The 22,169-nt window shown below is 47.1% G+C and overlaps 1 protein-coding gene across 1 annotated transcript in view; it reads left to right on the top strand.

The window, feature by feature from the left end:
- The window catches only part of DIS3L2 (DIS3 like 3'-5' exoribonuclease 2), a 179,789-nt gene that overhangs the window by 124,754 nt on the left and 32,866 nt on the right, over positions 1-22,169 (top strand). The window contains 1 exon segment of the mRNA XM_068200544.1: positions 17,704-17,783. Within this exon segment, the coding sequence (XP_068056645.1) occupies positions 17,704-17,783 (80 nt within the window).

Genomic DNA, 22,169 nt, shown 5'->3' with positions numbered 1-22,169 from the left:
GGTGATTCATTGGCAGTCATTGCATTCTGACCTGCAAGCAAGGTTGAAGGTGTTTGCAAGCACTCCAAATTCACACCTGAAGTACACATCTCTTGGTTCCATGGATGAACAGCTCACAGATGGGTCTTGCCCTTGCCTTGTGATAGACAGCCTGGTGTCATCTGCTCAGACAGTGCCAAATAGCATGTCTAGGGGAAATAGAGGGATCGATGTTAGCCTAGTGTGGTGGAATGTGTCCCAAACGCGCTGCTGATAGCTCAGGTGAACAGAGAATTCAGTGCTTGATCGAGCTGAGCAAGCTGCTCACTGGTATTTTTGAGGTTGATAGGGAGAGTAGTGGCTTCTGCTGGCTATATTGAAAAAGGTTCAGGATGGAAAAACTGGTTCTTGATGAAGCGGAAACAAACTGGTTCTTCAGTGTCTGTGATAGCAAGACAAATAAAACCCAGGAAAACACATTTGTGTAGAGGTGCATGTGGGGTGAATGCTGGGAGGAAATTCTTATTTTACATTTTCTGCTGAGGAAACAATCCTTGCTCTGAGAGTCTTACCCTCCACTTAATGGTGTTTTTCTTCCCTGATGATGAACAGACGTCATCAGAAAGTCTCTTGTTGTTCCAGATTCTGTTTATCACGTATTTGAACAAAGACTTGACAAGGGTTTTTTTTTTCAGGTATTAATTATAGTTGACTGCAAGGTTAATCCATCATCCTCTTTAGATGGAGTCACTGGGTGTTGACTGATATAACTGCAACTGTGATCAGTCTGCCATAGGTGAAGATGTAGCAGCTCTTCGTCAGAGCCATTTCAGTTTCACCCAACAATATATAGAAGAAAGGCTAATTGTATAATAACAAAAGACAACATTTGGAAGGAGATGAAAGATTCTGACATTACAGTTCTGTGATTTCTCATTTCAATTCCAAAGTGAGAAGGGAAAAACTTCATGGCCACAACTCATTTTTTCAGGTGTTTCTGGGCATGACCACTCCTTCTGAGTCCTGGGATATTTTATCTTTTGTCATTCATAGCATATGGATGCTGAAGTACAAAGAAGCTCAGAAAGCACCTGTGGTTTTCATAGCCCTCTGAAATAAGACTAAAGGAGCCTTAGCCAAGATCCCAGCAGCCGAGCTGAGGACAGAGTGATCTTGCTCCATCTGAGGAAACCAGTGCCTGAAGTCCACATTTGGGTTTATCTTTAAATGCAAGTGCAAGCTTACATCTTCTGAAATTATATGTCCCGTTAAAGTTTGCAGTGATTCATGTGGAGTGCATTTTGTTGAGAAACCTCTTGGGTTTGTTTTGAAAGCAAGTGGCTTTGAATCTGTCCTGAGTAGTCTGGATCATTTATCTCGCCCTTTTCTGCATCCTCATGTGGTAACAGGGAAATTGTTTAAGCAAACAAACGTAATTCAGAGTATGGATTTCCCCGGAATACAGAATTGCGTAAAATGGGAGCATGAAGCATGACATCTCAGATAAGGGTGTTGGCCCACATTGCACTTATTTCCTTAGTTGGGATTTGAGGAAGACCTCCTCCCTGAGTGTGGTCCTGCTTTGTGCAGCTCTGCCTTCACTGGTGGGAGACACATTTCCTGTCATTTCCTGCTTCCATCTTGAGGCACAACACCCATCTCTCCCCAAAGATGTGTATTCACAAGTTATTGCGCTGTCAACACCTTAAACCTGCCAACACTACTAAACTTTGCCCTCTGAAGGAAGGATACTTCTATTTTGGATCTCATCTGATAGCGAATATTTTGCATTTGTGCTAATTAGTTGCCAACTAAGCTGGCCACAGTCCATTGCCCCTCTGCGATGGGCTGCCATTAAATTGGTGGACATTTGAAAACTAAGCAAGAGGCAGCAAGAAAGTGGCCTCAAGAGTTTGTTGGACTTGAGTGGCATGAGGGACTTGAGACATCTGGAAGAAACCAACCATGCAAAATCACTGCGGAGGGGTTTTTGTGGGTAATTCCTTTAACTGGACTTGTAAAACTTGTTTCTGTCACAGAAATACAAACTAACCAAGCAGTCACTTTTGCTTGGCTTTTTTTTGGTAAAAAACCAGCCTAGCTTGAATACAACAAAATTTAATTTGTGCCATCCTTGACAGTTGAAGTAAACCTGCCCTGTCATAGGTTTGATCTGTCTGATCCTGCAGAACTGGGGGGCTGCAGAGCTGTCATTTATTGGGTGATGCTGAAAAAGTCACAGTCCCATGAGTCAGCAGGAGGTTTTGCATTAACTTTAGGGTTGTAGTTTCACCTCAATTTCAAGGTCTCTGTTTTAATCTCAAGACTATCCTTGCTTTTCTGAGGAACAAACCCTTTGATCCAGCTTGCACTTTATTTCTGATTAGCATGTTAGAGTAGAACCTGACCTACAATACTGGGAAATAAAATGCTTAAATAGCTAAAATGGGATTTGAAAAAATGCAATTTATTCAATGATTTCTCAGTCATTGATGCGTTTAGCAGGTATAAAAGACAAAATGAACTAAAACAGGCTTTGGCATTTAAGAAAGTGAGTCATTTTTTCTGTTGCATCATGTATAAACTTCTCCTTACTCATGTATGTATGGTTGAAATTACTTTGAGGTTTTGAATTCTCACTTCAGCTCTCTGGTTTTTATTATTTTCAAACATTTTTGAAAGTGAATGCTGTGCTCACATTGCCTTGCTGTTTAGTTATTGGGCTGTTTTGTTTTTTTTTTTTTAATAAGACAATGGGCAACATACAGGTGGTTAAATGAGCTGGGGAGTTACTGATTTCTCATGTTTAGGTAGGAGTAAAAGGTAGATATATTGATGGATCCATAACATCATTCCAAGGTGAGCTGCTGACAAATACCCCTTACCCAGGGGGCCAACCTTGAAATCCTTTGGCAGTGTGGTCATCTCTTTTCAGATTCTCAAGCATTTACAGAGGTTCCTTGAACCAGTTTAAAGACCATGAACATGGTGCTGTTGCAACCAGCTGAGATAGTAAACAGGTGTGTCTTTCCTTAAAAGAGTGCAAGAGAGTACTCTGAGGTCCTCCATGCTGGAAGAATGCTATTGCTCAGAATCCCAGGAGTTCTGAGATAAAGACTAGGGCAGACAATGAGCACTGGGAGATGCCACAAAGAAATGTGGTATCTGAATGCAGTTTCCACAGGCCAGGACCAGCACAGAAGCCAGTTGGTCTCCACATGCTAGGACCAACAAGATGTCGTACATTTTTCTTGGCATGAAGAAATCCAGCAGACAGAGGTGTGTCAAACCTGTCCTTGTGTGCCCACTTCATAGGGAGACATGGATACTCCTCAGGAGTGAACTGGATGAACTTCTTTCTTCAGAGTTCACAGCTGCCACCTGCAGCTGAGCTCTGCAGGGGACAGAGGACTTGCCCCACCCCCAAGCAGTTGGACAAAGTAACTTCACCTGGGCATCATCCCTTAAGGACAATTGTCTGTAACTTACTTTAGACCCAGCACTGAGGATCAGTGGTTTTGCCACAAGTAGCCTTTGTCATAGTGGTAGCACAGCGTTGGGTACAAAACACAGTTCAGAGGAGGAAGATTTACTGAAAAGAGCTTGAATGGCCAAGAAATGGGTGCTACCACAGGCTTTTCTCCCAACCATCATTAATTTTCATTGCGAAAGAGGGAAGGGCTTGGAGAAAGGTTTTTTTGTTTGTCTGAAACCTTTCATGTACCTGTTGCCCCAATGTTTTTAGAACTAGCGTGCAGCTGCACAATCTGCCTTGTCTCATTAGAAACTGTCTTGATCTTCAGTCTTGTCAGATTCCATGAGAGTCTAAGAGATCTATTAGAAGGATCAAAGGTGACTCTCTGGTATGAGAGGGTAGGAATCTCCCAGCTTACTGAATGTCAGCTGTGACAGTGCAGTGCCTGGCATGTGTTGTGTCAAGGCTCTGCAGTTATGGCATGCTGGAAATGTAAAACTGGAAAGGGCTTTAGGAGATGATCCTTTTCCTGGCAGTGGCAGGAGCTCAGCTGGTAGCAGCCCTGTGCCGTGTTTGTTGCTGCTCTGTCACTGAGCCATTGTAGCTGCTGGGACCTGTGAGCCAGAGCAGTGGGGTTGTCTCCACAACTTTCACCCTCTAGCCATACAGATACAAAGTGTGGGAAAGAAGTTGCCGTTGGACCTGTCCCTCACGTGTCCCCAGTTAGTCATTGCCTGGAATCTAAAATGCTAAAGGCCTGAAGAAATCTTGTTGGGAACTCAGCTGAGTGTGCCAAGGTCCTCTGGGGTAGAGTTCAGCAGTCTGAAGGGCTCACCTGATTACAGCAAGGTTGTCATGCAGAGTGACTCACACGAGATTATCTTTGATGTCATGGAGTGTTTCTTCCCATTACAGCTGACGGGACATTTGGTCAGAGCATGGTAATAATCTGGGTTCAATCCCCCTGTGGGTCATTCACTTAAGAGTTGGACTTGGTGATCCTTGTGGATCCCTTGCAACTCTGAATATTCTGAGATCCTGTGACAACCTACTGGCTGCAGCTGTGATGAGGTTTTACTTGCTGGGGCTGCAGAGTAGTGCCAGAGTGTGAGATGCCCTCTTGTGCAGTCTGGGCAGCACAGCTGGATGCTCCCATGGCTTGTGGCATCTCCGTGGGTGAGTGGCACAGCTGAGTGTGGGCAAAGCCAAGCACGGACCTTTGCTCTTCAGTTTTAAGTGAGGATTTCAGCTTTAGGTTGGGTTTATGGAAAGCAGTGTGAGGTTTGGTTTACAAAAGAAAAAAATAATAAGTTTCTTCAAAAAGCAATTTGTTTCTGCCTTCTGTGAGCAAGGCTTCCAAACGTACTCGGTCAGTTCTGCAGTACGATCAACAGGACTGGAAAAAAATACCAAGTGAAGTAACGCAGTGGCTGTGGTAAACATGAACTGGGGCCTTGGATGTAGCTAATGGCATACCACAAAAGAGTCTCCTTTCACCCACCACGGATGGTGCCAGCAGCAAGCACTGCCAGCGCTGGCGTCTAGCAGAGGAAAGCATCATTTGGCTCCCTTTTGGATTTCATTACTCTTCCTGCACTCCCTCCTGCTCACAGCAAAAGCCTTTCCAGTTGTAAAGAAGTGAATTAACTGCCTTCGTGTCAGTGATGGATGAGGCGCTTTCTCCCCCTTCAAAGAGAGGAGCCGTGCCGGTGAATGCGGGACGGCAGAGTTGAAAAGTCCAAGTGGAACGGGAGAGCCCGTGTGGTGACCCAGCTGTCAGGCAGGACACCCTGGGGACCGCTGCTGCCGCTGCCCTGCAAGTGGGGAACAAAAACCGCTCTCAGCACGCTCGCCTGGCCTCAAGGCTCTTTTTTTGTCTGTGTCCTGCTTTCAGTGGACTTGGGCACATCCCTGAACACACAGCAGCCGTTTGTGTGGGTTCAGGGAGCCTCAAAGGCTTTCACAGGGAGCTCCTCCAGGCTGCACAAAGCAGGGTTACCACGCTGGTACTCGGGAGATCTCCTTTCAGGCGTCCATGGCTAATCATATTAAAGGTGACCTCGTGGGCAGCGCTCTCCATTGTTGCCATATGTTTTGTCCAGTGCTTGAGTGATGTTGTGCATTGGAATGTATTCATGCGTCGCCTAATTTAATCACCAGGCTTAATCCCCTCTCCTGTTCTACACCCTTAGAATTTACTGGCTCCTTTCTGTCCTCCCATGCATTGTTAGGGTCTCCTTCACAAGCTAATACCGATGCCTGGAGAGATTTTTATTTATTTATTTACTTTCAGAAAGTATTTAAAAATGCAATCTCAACCATAAGCCCAACAACCTCTCCAAAGGGAGAGCAAGCATAGTGGATGTTCTAGCAGGCTGATCCTTCTTCCCTGTAATCTTTTCTTCCAGCTTTTCCATAGAAAAATTAGGGATTAAGCTCATGGGTTTAAAAAAAATAAAAATACTACGAATGGAAAAATGACTGAGAAAGTGGTGTGTTTCCTTTTAATATTGTTGGAATAAATAACTAATTTTAAGAACTTGACTGTCTGTAAAATACGGTGTTGGTTTCTGCGTTTAAAACGTATTGCTTTGGTATGGACAACTCCTGTTCCAGGGCTGACTGGACAAAATTAACCCAACAAACACCCGAGTCCATCAAGCTGGGAAACTGAAAAGCGTGATTTATGCAAGACTACTGCAAAACTCAGAGAGCTCTGCAAGAGCTGCTGTGCTCCGCAGCAGACAGGCATTTCTAGGGAGCAGGCCTTTGCAGAATGTCTTATAATTTCTAAGGATTTTGGTAAGATTTTCCTGATCCAGCTGATGCTGCCTTGTGGAAGGGTATGTTAAAAATGGGAATTTGAGATTCAGTTTTGTTGTGACTTGCCTTAGGTGTGGATGGGAGCAGTCCTGGCAAGGGAAGGCTGTGATGAGATTTTAGGGTGATACACAATCAGGTTGCTTGTGTGCTGAACTAGAGGCAGGAAACCTTACACTTGCTGGGGCAGATTGTTAAATAAGCAACCTCATGCTTTGCTTCAGCTCTTAGATTCTTCTGCCCTGCATACAAAATGCTGGTACCCACACCTGTAAATAGTGGAATACATCCTGAATAACCTTTAACACAGATTGTACCTGAATTACAGCTTTGAGTTTCCCTCTGTGTATGAGTGTGCGCGGGTACACATGAGATCCCTGCAGCCAAGTTCTCAGACATGAGCTTGCTGGTCTTCTCTGACTGTGTGCTATGCTTTAGGTTTCATGGGAGGAGGGAGGGATGATGTAAAAGGTTGCAGATTTGTGGCTGGTTTTAAAAATAGTTTTAAAATACTATGTATCTTCATTTTAAAGAAATACAATACTGCTTGGAAACCACAGCTACTGAACATAAACCATGTTGAGCCCCTTACATATGTTTAGTCACAGTGCGGAACAGAGGGTTGTAACAGCCCGCTGTGCATTAGCACTGGAAGAGGATTCCCTGATCCTACCCCCCACACTCCAACCCAGAGATCCACACACCATCACAGGTCTGACATCAATTTGGCCCTAGAAAAAGAAATTTCTGGCCCTAGAAAAGTACTATAGAATTGACACCTTTTCGGTGTGAACCTTGCCAGAGCCCTTTCTGAAGTGCCTACATGCAGCAAGTGCTTCTCTGCTGTGTTGGAGCCAGTGGACAGCTGGCCATGGGCTAGCTGGAGGGCAGGGTACCTGTCCTGCTGCCAGGGGTCTGGGCTTGCTGGGACACGTCTCCTGGCCACTGTCCACTCCTGCTTCCTTCTTTTCCTGTCACAGAGTAGCCTGGAGCATCTAGGAAAATGTGGGCAGGAGCAGGTTGCTGCCAGAAGAATTCAACCACACCACAACCAGTCTCTTCCCAGGGGAGGCTGGCAGTTGTGCTAACAGCAGCAGCTCTTGCTGTCCATGGGAATGGAGAGGGATGTATTTTTGGAAGGCTTTGGATCTCCTACTCATGCTCTGAGCAACTGTGCTTAGACATACCACGAGATTTTGGTGAAATCAAGGAAAGGAGGTCATGGCACATGGCTGACCTGTACCCAGGGAGGAGGGTGCCAGCACTGCCATGGTGGGATGTGGAGTGGCATGCAGCCTTAGGAGAAGATGTTCTGCAGCTCTGAGTGTGTATGGCAGGAGATGTCTTCCCATCCCCATGCTGTAACAGTGTCAGGGGGAAAAGGTTTGGCCAAGGACACGGTACAGCTGCCTGCAGTCTTGGCAGGTTGTAACATTCTGCAAGGAAGTCCAGGTTGTCCCCAGGGACTGAGCAAAGCTTGAGTCAGCAGCACTAGGTCTGGACTTCAGGACTGCCAGGTATTTCACAGCAGCACCCCACGGGATGGGGGAGAATGGTGTGTCTGTCAAACTGAGATCAGTGTGGTGTAATCAGGGTATTCTGCTCTTCACAGCCCCAGTTAATGGGGTTGCAGATATGACTAAACCCAGAAATAATGTTGTGATTGCTCTTGTTACCTGGTAGAGCTCTTACCATGTCAGCACAGGGGCTGTTATATTTTAATGGATTTATCTCTTATATAGAGGGTATTACAAACTTTATCTGTCTTCCAGTGAGACTCTGCGGAAATCCCTCCAGGCATGAGGCAGTACCTGGGTGCTGAATTAATCTGTGCTTCTGGATTCTCACAGCTCCATTAGTGGCTTAGCAGGGGAAGCAGTTTGCATTAACAAACTTAAGAAAATGGGATTTGCTGTGTTTGATCTGCCCTCAGTTCATTGTATCCTCCCAGTAGCAATGACAAAGTCTGGGCATATTACGGGAAGGCACAAAATAGTTATAGGGAAGACACAAAATAGGCTGATTTGTAAAACATGTATCAGCATCCTCCAGGGCTCATGGGGTGAGGGAAAGTTGTGCTATAGTCAGGTTCAGTAAAAGACACCAAACCTTTCTTCCTCCCAGACACATCTGTACCCATGGCTCTTACCTTGCCTTCCCTGTGCTTTGAGCCATTTGAAGACAGCACAGTGTCACATCCTCCTCCAGGTAACCACTGCTGTCTGCTCTGTTCCTGGCATGAGGCTGGGGCAGCTCTCAGACACTGTGTGGTGCTTTGGGAAGGGCTGTTTTTCCCCTCATTTTTCATCTAATATTGCTGGTGTTCATGATCTGCTTTCCATTAAAGAAACTGCCTGTGGGGCACCACTGTGTTTCCCTTGTGGTGCTGTGTGCCTTAGCAGAGCTGTGCATCCATCAGGGGCTGGATGTGACCTTTCTTTGGGAGCTGCTGACTTCTGCAGTGCTGTTCTCTACTGAACACGGGCTCTCACAAAATAGCAGGGCCAAGCACGAAGTTAAACTTCAGGCTGCTTAAGTCTGGAGTCAGTAAGTTAAGACCTGTTTTCAGACATGGCTGTCAGGTGTCTGAAATAATAGCAGTTTGGGATAATAACCTGTTACCTTGTAGTACCCTCTAATAACAGCATACCAAGCAGCGAGTTTAGAGAGAGTTTCTACTTGGTTGTGTCACTTTTCATCTAAAGCAAATGTGGAACACACCAATTGCTTTTCTTTCAAGCTCTCACATAACGTTTTGGGACAGAAATGCCTTAGGGATCTCTTTCTGACCAGGCTTTGTTTTTCTGTGTCAGCTCAAGGTGGCCACACTACCCAACCTGTGACAAAGCTGGTGTTGGTCCCACAGAACCCTCAGGTCCTGGCTGTGACTGACCAATGGGCCACAGGTGCCATGGGTGCACGGAAATGCCCTTTCTTTGGCTGCTGACTCTGGTCAGCTTAGGAGAAATTTTATGTCAGCTGTACCTCCAAAGTTCCTCTCCTTGTTAATGATGAGAAATACTTCGTTTTTTTCATGTCGTTACTTTAACTCACTTGGTTGGTCTGTTTGCTCCAGGATTTTCAGAGCAGTGGATGTATTTGCTGCTCTGCCAGCCCCTGGTGGATGAGCCCAGGATCTGTGTCAGTCCTGGATATCAGTGAGTGCTGCATTCTCTCCTTCTCTAGGCTCTGCACCAACTGCAGGTGCGTGTGGGCTTTGGAACTGTAGACCCATGTCTTGCCTGTTCCTGTTCACAGTTACAGGTGCCTGTGCTGCTCCCTGGCCTCTGGCTGTTGGCCTCTGATCTCTCCTAGGGAGTTTTAACCTTCTTATAAGTACATGAGATCTGAGTGCTGCCCTCCAGCCATCAACTTCTTCATGAACAGGGAAACTTCACCTGCCATAAACTCTTAATTGTTTAAAAAGGGGCAGTCTTACCTCCCCAGGAGTCTCTGGGGTTGTTTCAGATTCTTGATTGCAACTTACCTTCTTACTAGAGTCTTGATCATCTTCCTCTCCCAAATTCCTGCTTTCCCAAATAAATTTCCATATCTCTCAAGTAAAGGAGAGACCATTGGGGCTAGGCAGGATGAAATTGCTCCCCTGTTAACTGTTTCCTGCTAAGCTTGTAGTCATCATCAGTTTTCAAAATGCAAGAATTTTCTGCAGCCCAAAATCTCTTGTGTCAACTGAGGCTGGCAAAGTCCAGCTTGTGAGGGTTTTGTTACTGCACAAGGTGAAATCAGTGAAACTGTCCTTTGTCAGAGCATGGATGGGACTGGGAGACACAAAAGAGCTGAAAATGCTTTAAAGGGAGGCTGGGAGACAAGCTCTGAGTAACAGAAAATGAAACAGCCAAGCAGTGAAACTTGGCATGTGTCTTGTTAGTGTCACATTTTTTTTAATGTGGCATTTCCTAGGGATGTTTTGCTTCTGTTTTCAAGTTGGTATATGTGTAGAAAATACTTTTAACTTCACTGACAGTTCCCTAGTGGTCTAGGGCATGCAGTGCAGTGTCACAATTTGTTAGCTTTTGAAGAAGGTATTTTTAATCCACAAATTCAAACTCTTCACAATTGTATAATCTGTATTTTAGTTTTGTGGTTTTCTAATCGTGCATGTAGAGAATGAGCTCATCCAGTTTATAAAATGAACGGAAGTATTCAGCTCTTCTTTCTAAATAAATCTGGATCCATTTCTTTGTGGATTGCATCCGAAACCTCCGATGCAGGCAAGTGTGAATGCTTAAAAATAAACTCATTTGCAGTTTATATTTTTGCCAAGTGGTGAAAGTTGTCTCATGCCCTGTCTTTCTAGAAAGGCTTTTTAGCTTTGACTTGCAGCTGTGACATAAAAGCCAAGGGTGTGGTGCCAGCTTGTCATTTCGGTGACAGCATCTGCCTGTCTTTGCAAAGGATCCAGCCACAGTTCTTCCTGGGTTTGCTGTGCTGCCCAACCACCCACAGCAGAGGTTTTGGGGGCCACTAGCCATCAGTAGGGCAGCCCTCTTACGTGCCAGGGAATATGTGCTGGTGACTTCACTTCTGTGACAGGGAGACCCCCTCACTGCATCCCAGGGCTGATGTTTGGAGAGAAAGAGCTGTTGCAGCCTGTGGGATAATTTAGTAATAGCTTATTGTGGCTTTGGGTCCCAGGCAGGGAACCTTTGGGTTTCCAAATTAATTTAAGAGGGAAGAGCTCTATTCTCTCTTCCATCTGCCATGTCAAGAATTCACTGGCTTTTCTCGTGTTTTATGCAGCTGTGTAATGCAGGCAGCAGCTAAGTAAATTATAGGATTTGAAAATAAAAGTAAGCAGAGGGATTCAGACCAGAGTAATACCCCAAATGTGTTTCATGTCCTTCTCCTAGGCTGGATTGGGGTTTGATTTGACATTGCCCTTAGTCACATGCATGGATATCATAGCCTGTTAACAGAGGCACTTTCCTGGCTAATGTGCTGAGGAAATGGGGCAGCAGGGACAGCTTCAGGAACCTCCTAGAGAATTTAAACCTTCACCTGGAAATTGTGCTTGTAGGGATGGGGAGAAGGAGCCTCACTGAGGAGGCAGTAGGTGTGATGTACCAGTTTAGGACCAATTCATGACTTTCAACCAGTAGCAGCAGCAGTCCCATAATCAGGTGCTGAGATTGGCCAAACATTTGCTGTCTACAAAGCCAAAAGGAAAGGACTGATCCAGCGCAGTGTGAGAGGTAACTTGTTGAGCTGGTAGCAAGTTTCCTTGTCTTTCCTCTTTTTTCCACTGTAGGACTTTTGGTTTGTCCTTTATTACCCCCATCCTGTTCTTACCACATGTTCTTCATCCACTACCCAGGGTCTTTCTCCAGCAATTTTGAGCTGCAGCACAAACAGAAAAGCTCATGGAAGAAGTGCTTTGGTCTCCAGAGCAGCTTCTTTAAGTGAAAACACAGCTGTGAGGTTTGCAGCCTGTGCTGCTGTAAGGGCTCATCCAGCCGGCACAGCCAGCACCGCTGCAGTGCTTCCAGCACACAGGAATTGGGAAATCCATTGTGAACAAGATTGAGTTTGATGGCCTGCATGGAGGCAGATGGATGTATTTTTAAGGGATGAGGTGCCAGAAAACTCTGTGATTACGTTACTGGAGCATGGCTCGTTTTTTGTGGTTTTAAAAGTGAGTGTCAGGACTTTAGGACTATTTCTTTTTTGGGTCAAAACCGAAATTTGGGCGGGGCATAAAAACCTGCTTGATGACTAAGTTTATTCTTAAAAAGCTTTCTAGAGCTTGCTGGGGAGGGGAGCCTTATTCCAACCCAGAGCAGATACCAGTCTTTTTGGACTTCCATGCAAATGGAGTTAAAACTGATTAAGTGCCCAGGGTGAAAAAGAAGCCCTGCCTTTCAGGAAACTGTTTTCAGTGTGATCTTTAGATCCAGTTCCCTGGTTTTTGTCTCAGAGGCTCATATTCTGCCTCACCTCCTTGCCCTGGGTGAGCTCTTTCTGCTTGAATACCCCCCACATGAGTGGAATTACCTTGACTGGTTCCAAGCGAGGCTGCCCTGACATCGCCCCACGACTGGGACAGCTCAGATCTGACCCGGTTCCTCGGCTGAACCGATAATACCTCTCTGACACAGTGCATGTGTGGAGAAAACTTTTAATCTCATGACAAAGGTTTGATGCTCAGAGCCAAGGCTGGGAACGGAGGATCCAAGCAAAGCCATTTACTCAAGAGGCATGCAGAATTTGCCCAGTCAGGTCAATACAGGGACTGGCAGCATTCAGCAGCCGGGAGGGCTCCTCATGCTCTTTTCTTGTTGGAGCTACCAGGCTTTATCACATGACTGAGCCCCCAACTGCTTCAGGTCTAAAACATTCTTTAAAATGAGGATGGCTGCTGGCTGCAGCAAAACCCAGGCAAGTCTGGAGGTCTGTGACAATGTAAATCACTGTTTACTCTTCCTGAAAATCTCTTTTTAGCCTTGCTGGAAGAAGCCACAAGATGTAGGGAGCTTCCCCAACACCCTTACCAAGGCCTGTCTGCCTGAGCAGGACATGGGGTCCCCGCAGGGCTCAGGCAGCACAGAGTGCACTGAGGGGCAGGCTTCTTCTGCTTCACTGGTATCTCATATCTGTGCACTGGTTTAGTGTCTGCTCACCGCTGCTGAGGGTGGGATGCGAGATTTGGGTGCAGATGAAGCACATCAGTGTCTGGCAGATGGGGGAACAAGGAGCTGTCAGCCAGCTGCATCCTCAGCTGGATTTAAGGATGTAGGAATAGAGAATGGGAGTTTGTTACTCATCCAAAGAGTGGGATAATTGTACAAACAAGTGTTATGTGCACACAGCCCTCACTGCTGTGGGCTCAGGAGATGACTTTCCTTGAAGTGGCTTTCCTCAAGGAGGTAGCATTACCTTCACCTTGAGGTTGCAGTATGTGCCACCAGACTGCACCAAGAATCTGTGAGGGCTTCTGTGTGCTGGGAGTATGTTCTCTTGCTCCATTGACCAGTCACAGGTTAGTGTGCTCACACCTGCTTGGTGCCTTAAAAGAGATACTCCCATCCATGGAGTCAACAGCATCCTGCTCATCAAACAACCTGCCTCAGCCCCTTTGAATTTCAATGCTCTACTTCTCTTCTGTTTGGGTGTATTGCAGTTGTGTCTGGTGATGAGTGAGCCTATCCATCACTGTATCCAAAGAGATCCAAATTACTCCTTTTGACAGCTCTTATTCACACACCTCCCTGTGCCTCTGACATCTCAATTATTGATGGGGCTCTCCTGGTAGGCAGCACTCTGTTCTCAGCATGGCTGCCTTCCAGCTCCCCCTCCCATTGAGTTCATGCACACACCATGCCGAACGCATCTTTATCTGCAGAGCCACTGGAGTGGAAAGGGATCTTTATTAGCATGTGAGCTCCAGGGCTGCACAACCGAAGGGGGCAGTGCAAGCCAAATCACACCGCACTTCGGCGCCGGGAAATTTGCTCTCCCCCTCCTCTCCCAGGGAAGCCCAGCAGAGTCTTGTAAAATTAAATTATTTCACATGTTTAATGGCAAAGATCCCTTGATCTGATAAACCTCCCTTGTGATGGGGGTCACCCTGCACGTGCATTTCTCTAAGAAACTTCAGTCCCCCATTGCCCCTGCAGGTATAAAACACAGTATTCTTGGGAGCAGTGCCTTTCCCTGTGCTGTGGTATTAGCTTGTTTGCTGGCTTTACAGCAAGGCCCTTCTGACAAGGAACACTGACACACACAAAAAGGAGCTTCAAAGCAGCAATGTGATGTTGGAGCAATGTTGTCAAATTGGTTAAGAGTTAAAGCTGTGCTAGAGGGGTAGTTGCTAAAGGCTGCTAGTTTTGTAGGGCTTTGTATATGCAGGAGGTTCTGGATGTCTTGTGACCTTGCTGCAGCAAAAGTCAGATAGAAGAATGATGAAGTGGTCGATCAGCTCCTGACATTTGTCCCAGCCTTGCCCTGCAGACTTCTGTGATTCAAAAGTAACCAGAGGTTTTGTGTGTAGTGAGTGAAGGCAAAAGGAAAGGGCATCTGCTGGAGAAGATAGGACCAGAGAGAAGCAGTGCTGTAGGGGTGCAGAGAGCTGGGAAAGGACACTTGAGTTCTGTTTTTAGAAGTCTGCGGCAGCAGGCACTTCATATATTAGCTTTAGCATAAGAAAAAAAAATCTGTGCTGACCTTCCACAGCACTGATGTGCTAGGAAGCATAAGTGCCTTTGCAGTGAGCAGGGCAGTGCAGAAGTGACAGAGTCTGGTCGTTGGAGCTCTCCTGAGGCTCCAGTGGCAGAGAGGACCCAACTGCAAGATGTTGAGTGGGTGTGGACAACCTTGTTAAGCTTAGCAGGAAGCTTATAGTTTCTGCATTCCCAGTGTGCTCCCTGCACAGCTAGCTCTTCCCTAGCTGCCTTACCTGCTGGCTTTCCACCCTGTGATGAGTTTTGCCTGAGGGCTTTGTGCTCTCTGCAGAGGCCAAATGCCACCAAAGGAGCAAAGGCAGCCAGCCGTTGCTGGTGGCTGCACAGTCAGAGCTTGACTGTACATTTGGGGTCTGTAAGGACTCCTGGTGACAAGCACACGTCCCCTCTTCCCCTCTCCTGGATGACCATGACAGTGCATCAGCAGGGTGGATCTGCAGAAGACATGGGTTGTGAATCAGTGACAGCACAGCTGCCTTGAGCTTTGGTTGATGGGACAGATCTTTAGTTACACACCTCTCTGTGTGACAGCCTGACCCTGACCTTTTTCTGAGTGTGGTCCTCTTGTCACTGTGGGTGATGGCAACATCCTCTTGCCTGACAGCATTGACCCAGATGGTCAAGCCATGTATAGTCCCCACTATCCAGGCCTTGCTGGCACTGGTAGATGATGCAGAGATGGCTGAGCCTGCCAAGCAGGGTGTGTTTTATTTGTCTGGAATACCATGAGCAGACAAAGGATTAAAATAACAGAAAATTGAAAACCCATTATCTCTGGGAACTGTGATCTTTCCTTTTGGGATAGGCAGGTTCCATGGGACCTCATGCCCCCCAGATAGTGGAAAGGTCACCTTCCCGTACCTGATTGCCCCAAGGCTTTCCCTGGCAGCCTGTCAAAACACGGCTGTTTTCCTTCCCAGCCTTTTTCCTTCCTTCCTTCCTTTCTTCCCTCCCCCTGGACTTGTGTCCTCGCACAGAGGTGGTTCCACCCTTGAGCTGTGCTGGGCACCCAGAGCCCAGGTGAGCTATACCAGAGAAGCTCAGTTAGTGCAACCCCAAAGCCCACTTAGCTGAGAGCTGCAAGCAAGAGGTTCAGGCACTCCTGAGTTTGTCCTGATCAAAATTATTGTTGAAAGTTGCCAAAGCCACAATTTTGCCAAATTTTGCACTTCCTTTTGTGCTTCATCTCCACTGATTCTGTGGTGCAGTGCCTTTTCCACAAAGAAAAGGATCTGGTGGATCTGTGTCTGCGATAATTGCTGTCCCCTTGGCCTCAGAGATGCTTCCTGATATTCTAGCAGGAAAGCTTTGGAAAACCTGGCCCAGAAAAAATGGCTTTAGGCAGTTCCCAGTTCCTCCTTCAGTTCCCCAAACCAGGGACTCTGCTTATAGAGCACATATGGCCCCCAGGGTGATTGCTTGTCTCCCTTAGGGAGGTTCCTTTGTTTCTTGCTGACCTCTGCTCCCATGTGGTAGCTGCCATGTGCCATCATAGCATCTGGAGAGGCTGGATCCACAGTCGGGCTTCATGGATCTTGGCCAAAAGAAGCATCCCCAGCCAGCCCTGCTGGTCCTGCCATGAGCACTGCTCTCCAAAGTGGATCTGAGTGATCTTGCTTGGTGCAAGGTCAGGGCTTGCAAGAAGGGGAGCTGTGGAGAGTGTTAAGAGGTCACTGTCTTGACAGTGCTGTGAGCTGTGATATGTGTACCATGGGCACTCATGTTACGTGGTGTTGCACGAGCTTGTGCTTCGGAATGGCTTACACTCGTAGGGCTGTGGAAGTCAAGGGAGCTCAGCTGAATTTGGCCTCAGCCTAGTACTTGGTTCTTAACTCAGTATGTAAGGTGATGAATTTTGCAATGATTTCTTGGCATGCAGTTTTATTTGGGTCAGTGAGAGCACAATGTGTGACTTTGCTACTCTTTAGGGAAGGGAAAATCAGTGCATCATCTAGTGATTCAGCACACAGGGTTTCTTTACAGCCTACAGGAGAAAGATGTTTTAATTCTGTGTTCATTCCTGAATAAGCCATTAATTTGAGTTAGCAATTTTCTTGTAGCCCAGAGGAGAGGAGTCTGTGATCAAATGCAGTGGCTCAACACTGCTCTCCTCATTTCCTTGCTTAAAAAGGTCGGGCTCATCATAACAAACCTCCTTTGACTTTTAGCCTGTGTGGTGATCTTCCCAGACCATTTCAAGAGTCCTGCACAATCCAGCACTGGCAACAGCCCTGCTGATAGTAATCTCTGTGACCCCATAAAAATGCATGAAGACTGGCAGCTACCTCCTCTAAAGGATGATTTGCCTCTCTTACCCTCCCTGCTGGCTCCTGGTCAAAGTCTGCAGCTCTTTAGCTGAGCCCAGGGCCTCATGGCTGTGAGAACTGGTGGGACATTGACCTGGGGGGCAGCAGCCTTCCCCAGGGTAATGAGGAGCTGCTTGGATGTGCAGGGCTGTTGCAGAACTCAGTTCCATGCTGTTTTCTAGGGAGTTCAGTGTATAAAATCACTGAAGACATTTTCAGCAAAAAAGTCTCCCCACAGAACCATTCTGTTGCTTGTTGAAAGAGGATTAATTTTTCCCCCTTAATAAAACAAGCTCTGTTTGAAATCCAAAAACCCTTGCTGAATGCCTTCTTGGAGCTGCAACCAAAGCAGCTTCCAGGTCCCATTATAGCCTGCTGCCGGAGGCGGATCCAAACTGCAAACCCTTCTAACAGCTCTTTAATAACTCTGCACAGAAGGAAAAATCTGTCACCTTTCCCTCTGTGGTTTCTCCTCTGTTCTAATGCACTGGAGGAACGAGATGGAGCCGGGAAAGTTTTCAGAGAAAGACTCGTGGGAACTACAGCTGCCGATGGAGAAACTAATTTCTGTAGTGTCTGAGGGGAACCGCAGTCGCTTTGGTGAAGGGTGGTGTGTGTGGGTGGGTTTGGAGGGGTGAGCTGTTACAACCCGTGCATTTCAGAGGAACCACGAACACTTTATAGTAACAAAGGGTGGAAAAAGCAAGAGGTTTCTGCAATGCATGTGACTTTTCCCTGAGGTTTGGAACCCCACAGTATGTTCCAGGCCACGGTGTTTGCGTGTCAGCCTTGGTGAGTTAAGCTTTCTCCCACAAGCCTTGCTTGAAGTTGCTGTAATGACCGAAAGCCTAAAATGTTGTTTTTTTTTTTTTTTTTTCTCTCTCTCTCTCTTTTCATTGTCCCACACCCCTTCTCTTCTGTGCAGATGAAGCTCTCATTTACCTTGGACCAGGAGAGTGGGATGCCTCAGGGCTGTTATATCTATCAGTACCGGGACAGCAACAAGTAAGTCCTGTGGAAGATTACACGCAGCAAACGGAAGATTACACGCAGCAAACACGGGAGGGTGCAGTGAAAGGAGACTGCCCTGCCTTCTGGCAAAGGGATCACAACTGCTTGTACCACTTAAAAGTAGATTAAAGAAAGCCTCAGGCTTGACCTGAAACTGGGAACAGCTCCTGTTAAGGCCAGATTCTTTAAAATGCACGAGGCCCTGCAGCCCCTTTTTTTTTTTTTTTCTCTAGCTTTTAAAAGCTGCTTTTATTTGTCTAAAAGGCCTGCTCTTGAGTACCTCAGGCTCTGACAGAGCTCACCTGGGCTTTGCCCAGGGGTGTTTGCAACTCACACTCTACATTGTTGGGGTGACTCTGGGAGCATGGCCTGGGGGAAAGCACCCAAAGGCTGCAGAGCACTTGAAAGCAGAGCCCTCACCTGTGCTTAGCTAGACCCACAGAGCACCCCGTTCTCTCTGCTGAAGCTCATGCAGGGGTTCACTGAGTGGCCTGTGTGGTACCATAGCCCCAGTGCAGCCACGTGCTCTGTTTTTGTAAGATACTATATGATATTCAAGCTTTGGATGTGTTTGGAGCACAGAGTCCTCTATTTCTAGGTATTCTGCCTATTTTTACTAGCTGCTGTAGTGAATTGGCACCCAAGATGTTTTTATTTCAAATCACATTCTCATTATCAAATTGACAGCAGCAGCAGAGTTCAGGATATTTCTGTGTTCGCCCTGAATACCAGCATGTCATAAATCCATGGCCTGTTACTCCACCCATGTAGTTCTGCTTCTTGCCAGTTATTCAAGTTAACCTAAAAAACGAGAGTATATGAAATTGTCAATGAACAGAACAGTCTGTAATTAGATCTGCTCAGAAAGGCCAACAAGAGCAGTCCCAGCAAGGAACAGGGACATCTGCAAATGCGTAGAGCAGTGGCTTAGCTGAGAAATCTTAATATTTAAAGAAGAAAGGAGATCATTTGTGGCAGACTCCTTCCTGCCTATGGGTGGGTGATTAGCACGTGGTACGTGGTCCCATCCCAAGAATCCCAGGCCCAGAGCCTTGTATGAGCAAAGCTGTTGCCTCCAGCACCACCAAGCTCACAGGGCAACGTGCAGTTCAGCGCCAAAGCATCAAATCAACAAGGGAGGAGCGTCTGTTTTTGAGGGTTTTAAAGGCAGTGGCAGACAATGGACAGCGAGGAAAAGAAACCCCCCCCAGACCTGCTGGACTTTGTTGAGGATGTTTATAGAGCAGTGTTTCTAATTGTGTGGTGTATATCTCAAAAATCAGCAGCTGTGGTTTTTCTACCACAGACCCTCCTCTCCCCAGGCTCTAGTGGGTGTTTTCTGCCATTGTTTGAGGAAACCCCAGGGACATGAGTAGAGCTGTTTTGGTTAAGTGCTAAGGCCAGTAGCAATTCTTCTTGGAAACCTTGCTGTTAGCTGTGAGAGGCCCAGTGTGTGACAGAGTAGCTGTGTCATGTTAACAGCTGTTGATTGAGAGATGTATGGCTGCGTCCTGGGAGCTGAGCCGCCCTGGGCCATGCCAGCCTGGATCGTGGCTTGAAAAAATACATTGTGGGCAGGATGAGAGCAATTGCAAGCAAATCCAGACTTTGCATGTGCCTGACAGATCCAAACTGCAATTACACTTCCATGCAGGCCCCCGTACTTAGTATTTCATAGTTTGCTTGACCAACTTGTGGGGAGCAGGATCCCATTTCCCAGGGAGAGCCTTGCTAGGTTTGTACACACACTTACCCCCAAGCCCTGTGTGCAGTCCAGTGCTTCTGACAGTCCTTGGCTGGGGAACTGAAGCATGAAGGTGTGTGTTATGGCTGACACATTCTTGCAGGTAAAATGCCCTTGAGCCGAACATGTGCTTGGTTCTGGTTGTACCCTGGGTGATTTTGGAGGAGCTCATATGTTCTGCAGCTTTGTTAGCAACAAGAACTTTAAATTTGAATAGTGTTGGGAAGCACCAGACATGGCTCCTGCTCAGCCAAGCAGAGACTGTTCTTCTCAAGCACTGGGCCTGTCATAGGGTTAATCTGATGTCCATGCAGTAACATGCCATTTGTCACAATAGTTCTTCCTGATAGTAATTTTCCAGGGTAACTTGTAGGGCTTGTGTTCTCCCAAGTGTAGTTAGGCTTTGACAGTACCCATCAGGACTCAGGGGGTAACAGCTCTTCTGCCTCCTGAAGATGTAGCTAGAAGCTAAAGCAACATAACCTTGGTGTCTACATTGTATTTTGGAACCATTTACGGCCCAGAGAAGAAATATTGGTGACACACTGCAAGCTCATGCATGGGAAGGACTGGAAATACGCACCTTAGAGCCCAGTGCCCTCAGCAAAGCATCAGACCTGGGACCTGCTCCCAGGAAAGACTTATGGCAGGCATCAGGTGTGTGAAGCTCTTGAGCTGCAGCTTTAACAGGAGCAAGCTGAGGTGATTCTGGCTGGCAGAAACCCATTCTGAACTGGGTAGTGCATCCGGTGCCCCAGAGATCTGCACCAGCCAGGCTGTGAGTGTCAAGGCTTGGTGTCACCCTGGTCACTGATGGAATGTCCCTTCCCCTCCAAGTGGCAAATGCTGTTCCAAGCTGCAGCCAGACGGGGCCACCGGAGAACAGCGGATATTGGTCTCCTGCTTGGAGAACAAAGGACTTTCAGCAGCATTGCTGAAAGTGTAATTACCAGAGCAATTAAAATTTCTATTGATTCGGCTAGAAGTGCAAGTACCATGCAGGCTCTTACAAGGGCAATCAATTGGAATTTGTTCCCTTTAAAATGATAAAACCCTTCCAAGAAAATATTGCTCCTCCGGTCAGCTGTCTGTTGCCTGCCTGTCTACAGGAGCTGGAACGTTCATGGGCACAGCACTTGCCCACTCCACCCTCGGTGTAAAGCACTTTGGGTGGACTGGACTCAGTGGAACCTTAGAAGTCTTGGAAACCTTGGATTGAGAGCAAAAGAGGTGCTGAGCACCCAGCTGCTTGCCCTGCCCTTTCAACCCCTGCTATAATAGATAGGAACCCAGTGGCACTTGATAGTCCCAGTGGCACTCGGAGCTGTATGGAGGAACGGGGCTGTTACTGCCCCTGCAGTCACAGGGGTGAGACCGAGGGACATCACTTCTCCTCTTCCTCCTGCTCAGACCTAGGCATTTTCATCCCCTGGGCTACCAGTCCTTCCCAGCCTGTCCTTCCTGGCTCCAGAGGAAGTGGCTTGACCTGACAGAAGCAAGCAGTGTGCTTTCTCATTTTTAAGCCGCGTTGCTTAAATTCTCCCTAATGGAGATCAGTCAGTGTAATGGCCAGACTGGTGCTGTTCTGCAAGGGGAGCACTGTGCTGTGACACAGAGACACAGTGATGGGTGCTGGGTGACACTTGGAACAGGAGCACACTGTCAACCCTCAGATGGCCCTAGAGCAGTGACAACAAGGAGGGGACGGCCCTGCCAGATGTCCTGTCAGGTGTTGACACGGCACATGTCAGGTGTTGACATTGGGACTGGCTTTCTTTCACTGTCACTTGACACAGGCTGGATTTCTCTGATCCTGCACAGGATCCAATTGCAAAACCCAGCCAGGCAGTAAAAGACCATCAAGTTAATTCACATCCACCACGGCTCATGAATCCTGTCTTACAACATGCACTCACCAGGTCCCTGCTCCAGGAATGTGTTATGGGCTGTGCTGAGGAAGCTCCAGCTGCCCACTCTGAAGCCAGCCTGCCTGGCGTGCCTGGTCCTGCTCCTGTGGGCTGCCAGGCAGCAGGAAGGATGAGGTTCTTAAAGGTTACGGCTCGGCATGAAAGACTTCTTCCAGCCTGTGTGCAGGAAGAGCCAAAGCCAATTCGAGATCCCCCTGGAAGAAATTAATTACAAGTCCAGTGTCTTTTGGCTGTAGCCAAGAAATAGAAAATGCAATCTGTTCTCTGCACTCACCATCACTATCCAGATGCTTCTCTGGAGACCTTCTAGGCTCTGCCCAGCTACCCACAGCAAGTCTGATCCTTCAAATGCCTTTGTCTTCCCTCCCAAGACTCTGATTACTGCCACCTTTCTCAGATGATCCAGTGCTCAGGGTCTCTGCCATCCCAGACCCACCAGGGAGGTGTAAATCCCTGTCAAGCATGACACTTTCTTGTCCTCAGCTGGTACTTCTCTAACACGATTTTCCTGCTCCCTCAGTGTCCAAGTTTTGGTCTGTTTTTGAGGTCCCTTCCCCACATCCCAGATTCCACCTTTGCCAATAGACCAGGTTGCAGTTCACCAATGAATTTCATTTTAATTCTGTGCTGCAGCTGCAGTTTGTGTCAGGATTATGAATTTGCAGTGGAGGCTTTCATGTTCTCTTCAGAGTAATTTCAAAACCCAGA

This window comes from Anomalospiza imberbis, chromosome 10 (assembly GCF_031753505.1).
Source record: "Anomalospiza imberbis isolate Cuckoo-Finch-1a 21T00152 chromosome 10, ASM3175350v1, whole genome shotgun sequence".
In the NCBI taxonomy this organism is placed as follows: Eukaryota; Metazoa; Chordata; class Aves; order Passeriformes; family Viduidae; genus Anomalospiza; species Anomalospiza imberbis.
This window is presented reverse-complemented; position numbering and strand designations above follow the sequence as displayed.